This window comes from Triticum urartu, chromosome 6 (genome assembly GCF_003073215.2).
Source record: "Triticum urartu cultivar G1812 chromosome 6, Tu2.1, whole genome shotgun sequence".
NCBI lineage: Eukaryota > Viridiplantae > Streptophyta > Magnoliopsida > Poales > Poaceae > Triticum > Triticum urartu.
Window position 1 is genome coordinate 564,760,389 of NC_053027.1, and position 4,886 is coordinate 564,765,274.

Genomic DNA, 4,886 nt, shown 5'->3' on the forward strand with positions numbered 1-4,886 from the left:
CCCATGTGCTCATCCTACGCACGTACACCTGTTCCATTCCACAATTGTAAGAGTTCTTCAACTAATGGCCTTAGGTACACATTAATGTCGTTGCCGGGTTGCTTAGGGCCTTGGATGAGCACTGGCATCATAATGAACTTCCGCTTCATGCACAACCAAGGAGGAAGGTTATACAAATATAGAGTCACAGGCCAGGTGCTATGGTTGCTGCTCTGCTCCCCAAAAGGATTAATGCCATCCGCGCTTAGACCAAACCATACGTTCCTTGCGTCATCTGCAAACTACTTCCCGTACTTTCTTTCAATTTTTCTGCACTGCGACCCGTCGGCAGTTACTCTCAACTTTTCATCTTTCTTACGGTCTTCTCTATGCCATCGCATCGCCTTGGCATGCTCTTTGTTTTGGAACAAACGTTTCAACCGTGGTATTATAGGAGCATACCACATCACCTTGGCAGGATTCTTCTTCCTGGGGCGCTCGCCCTCGACATCACCAGGGTCATCGCGGCTGATCTTATAGCGCAATGCACCGCATACTGGGCAAGCGTTCAAGTCCTCGTACTCACCGCGGTAGAGGATGCAATCATTAGGGCATGCATGTATCTTCTGCACCTCTAACCCTAGAGGGCAGACAACCTTCTTTGCTTCGTACGTACTCTCGGGCAATTCGTTGTCCTTTGGAAGCATATTCTTTATCATTACCAGCAACTTTCCAAATCCCTTGTCAGATACACCATTCTCTGCCTTCCATTGTAGCAATTCCAGTGTGGTGCCCAGCTTTTTCTTGTCACCTACGCAATTTGGGTACAACAATTTTTTGTGATCCTCTAACATGCGCTGCAACTTCTTCTTCTCCAAATCACTTGCGCAGTTTCTCTTTGCATCGGCAATGGCCCGACCTAGATCATCAACGGGCTCATCCGATGCCTCTTCTTCAGCTTCTTCCCGCATTGCCGGCTCAGCTTCTTTCCGCATTACCGGCTCAGCTTCTTCCCTCATTGTTGTATCATCGTATTCAGGGAATCCATGGCCAGGATAGCTGTCGTCGTCCTCTTCTTCTTCATTGTCTTCCATCATAACCCCTCTTTCTCCATGCTTGGTCCAAACATTATAGTGGGGCATGAAACCGGACTCAAATAGGTGGACGTGAATGGTTCTTGACATAGAATAATTGTGACCATTCTTACAGCCAGCACATGGACAAGGCATAAAACCATCCGCCCGCTTGTTTGCCTCAGCCGCAAGCAGAAAAGTACGCACGCCATTAATGAACTCGGAAGAGCATCGGTCATCGTACATCCATTGCCGGCTCATCTTCAATACACAGCACCGAAAACACCAAATTAATACAATACATAAAGTTCATACATAAAGATCATACAACACTTAAATGCAACAAACAAATAACTCTCTAGCTAAAGAATTTAAATGCAACAACAAATGCGATCAAGATCGCAACTAAGGTAACAATTGATCCAACATCATAATGATACCAAGCCTCACTATGAATGGCATATTTTCTAATCTTTCTAATCTTCAAGCGCATTTTCTCCATCTTAATCTTATGATCATCAACGACATCGACAACATGCAACTCCAATTCCATCTTCTCCCCCTCAATTCTTTTTAATTTTTCCTTCAAATCCTCGTTTTCTCTTTCAACTAAATTTAACCTCTCGACAATAGGGTCGGTTGGAATTTCCGGTTCAACTACCTCCTACATACAAATATCTATGTCAACTTGATGGGCATAATTTGTCATAAATACGAAATGTAATGAATAGTTTTAAAAAAGAATATACCACATCCGAATCATAACCCGGACGAGGGCCGACGGGGACGGATATCAAAACCATGGCACTATGTATAACAAACAACGTATGGGTAAGATAATTATACGAGTAACTATATATCCAAATCACACAAACATTAATTTTTTATATAAAACTTCATGAACAAGAGGCTCACCACAAGGTGGTGCCGGCGATGGGACGTTGCGAGCGTTCGACGGTGGTTACGACGGAGATTTAGAAGGTACTAAGTAAACCACACCTACATATGCAAACTAAGTGTTATTTTTGACCTCAGATTGCATATAAATCAAATACTAGCACATATATATAATTCCTCCCAAATTACTAAACTCAAAAATCAATCACTATATAAAGCATTGCACGGGCTAATCTAGCAATGAGAGATGAAAGGACAAAGTTGCTAACCTTTGTGATCATTTGAATTGATGGGGGCCTTCAAATCTTGACAAATTTTGGGCAAAATGTGTGATGAGCTTGAGAGAAAGAGGGAAAAGAACAGAGAGGAGAGGGGAAAGGGGAAGAACAGAGCGAGCTCGGGTGGACGAAGGGTCTATGTAGGACGACCTTTAGTACCGGTTCGTGATACGACCTGGTACTAAAGGTGCTGGAGGGGCCCCGGACTGACAACATCCTGCCATCACTCACTTTAGTACCGGTTCGTGGCACGAACCGGTGCTAAAGGTTCGCTACGAACAGGTACTAATGAGAGTGGCCGGCTAGCCGTTGGAACCGGCACTAATGCACACATTAGTGCCAGCTCAAATTCAAACCGGCACTAATGTGCTTCACGTTTGACCATTTTTCTACTAGTGGGGGGCCGGCCGCGGTCGTGTCCCGTAAGTATTGCTGCTCCACGTTACTCCGATCGATGTTGTGTGATGATTGATTACGCGGTTGCTTCCCCTCCCGAGTTCCTCCCTTGTACTAGTAGTACTCCCTCCGTCTAGGTGTGTAAGTCACCTTACGAAAACCAAATAATCCCAAAACACTCAGGCACCGTACATTAACTCCCTTCTCATTTTTTGTTTTGTGGCATATTAACCAATAAGATATGTGGGCTGTGCATGCTTTTAATGACTTGAGACTACCAAACATAACATGCAGTGGTTAGTTCATTGCATGCAATGCTATTAATTAGCAAAAAGACATTAAGTTTTCTCGTTTTCCTCTCCGCCTTGGTCGCGATGCACAACGTAAGATGACTTACACACCTAGACGGAGGAAGTATACGAACGTAGGCGAGTGCCGGGTGGGTGGGTGGCATGCTGAGGGAGTTTAGCAAATTGTGATCGGGCTTGTTCAGTGGAAGTTGCTCGCGAAATTGTGATCTTTGCGCGTTCGTTCGCTCCTTTCCGATGAAGCAATCAAGTGAGGAAATTACGAGCGCCTGTCCAGTGGAAATTACAAGCAAAATTTTGATCTCTGGGCGCGCGTATGTTCAGTGGAAATTACAAGCAAAATTATGACCTTTGCACGTAGGCGGCCCACTCACTGCACCTGCCAATGTTGTTCCTCGTCACGTTCAGTGGTCTCGTCTCCGGTCTCCCTCCATATATAGCCACTTGCATCCAGGGAAATACCCAATGGTTTCTGGATACATATGTACCCTATATGGAGATTTATTTTTAATAATTAAACAAAAAGTTAAAATGGTTAAGAAACTATTTTTAGAATAAAGTTGACTTATTTGCGCACTAGTATACACATTTTCAGAAAAAAGAAAACTATGTTGACTTCACAGCGAAAAAGACAAAATTTATTTGCTACTATAGGTCACTATTCATGCTATTTTGATCGAAAATTTGTCTTTTTGAGAAGAAGTCAAAGAGGAATTTTATGTTTTTGTCACTTTTCTCACTAGTACAATAGAAGGTCAAGTTTTTATCAAAAATATTTTTAGAATTTTTTGACTTTTTATTGAATTATTAATTTTTTTTACATATAAGGTACATATGTACCCAGCAACCAAAAGTTCCCCTCCCTTGCATCCACCCCTCTGCTTCGTCATTAGCTCGAGCTTCATCTCGTTCGGTGAGATAGTGGCAGAGAGCCAGAGACGGAGGCCACCGAGGAGGTGCGGCTGCTGGCCACGGCCGACCCCGAGCGCCTCCGCAGGAGCCTCCACAAGGCCACCGGCAAGAAGGAGGTCGACCTAGTCTTAATCCCGCCCAACAAGCCCATCAAGAAGAGCTCCGACGGCGGGAGCAGACACAAGGAGGGCCCTCGGCTCGTCGACGCCGCCGCGGTCGAGCCGCCACTCGCCGACCCGCAGCTCGAGGCGCTTCTCGCTCACCTGCAGCGGCAGGCGCCGCTGCGGGGCCATCGTGATCAGTACGTCGACCATGGCGCGGCCGCCGCGTTGCCGGGCAACTACCACCACCACCAGCAGCAGCAACCGAATCTCGACTGGGACAGCTACGGCGAAGCGTCGTATCCGTGGGTGCCACTCCACTGGCTGGCCCCGCCGGCCGTTGATTGGGGAGCGAACTACGGTCCGGCGCTGGCTCCACCTGCAACTGCGACCCCAGCGCACCGCCGTGGCACAGCGGCCTAGGCTTCTGATCGACGGAGCGGCTGAGCAGAGCTGGTCGCGCGAGTGGGAGATGAGCACGTACGTACGGCAGACCAGATCACGAGACAGTACAAGTCGACTTAATACAGTCAGTTGAAGATATATGTGCTGGCCACATCGATCGTTACTAGTTAATACCATGTGCTAGTATAGTAGCTAGCCCGAATAACCTATACATTTTATAAGTTCCGAATGCATATGTGTGCAGACCGTTGAAGCTACTGCAGCGCAGACTCTCGTTTTGTCCAGAGAAGTATTTTTTTTTTTGCGGGGGTAAAGGAAGTTTCATTACATATGGATAGAGTTACAGTCGAGGGGCCAAATGTCCTCAATACATGATGGAGCCGAGCCAAGCCACACAGCCGTAACTCGTTCGGACCGGCTATATTTCGCCAGACGATCGGTAACTCTATTTTGAAGTCTACTAATCTTTTATGGAAAAAACTCCCTACTACCAAGCAGATCTTTGATTTCCAGAACTATATGACCGTATCTCGAGTG

General features: G+C 46.2%; 1 protein-coding gene across 1 annotated transcript in view; it reads left to right on the forward strand.

Annotated features, from left to right (window-relative positions):
* Nucleotides 1-4,520, forward strand: part of LOC125517044 — a 29,859-nt gene extending 25,339 nt beyond the window's left edge. Inside the window, exon 2 of the mRNA XM_048682263.1 lies at nt 3,854-4,520. Within this exon, the coding sequence (XP_048538220.1) occupies nt 3,854-4,367 (514 nt within the window). The 3' untranslated portion in view covers nt 4,368-4,520. The remainder of the gene's footprint in view (nt 1-3,853) is intronic.
* Nucleotides 4,521-4,886: the final 366 nt, after the last annotated feature.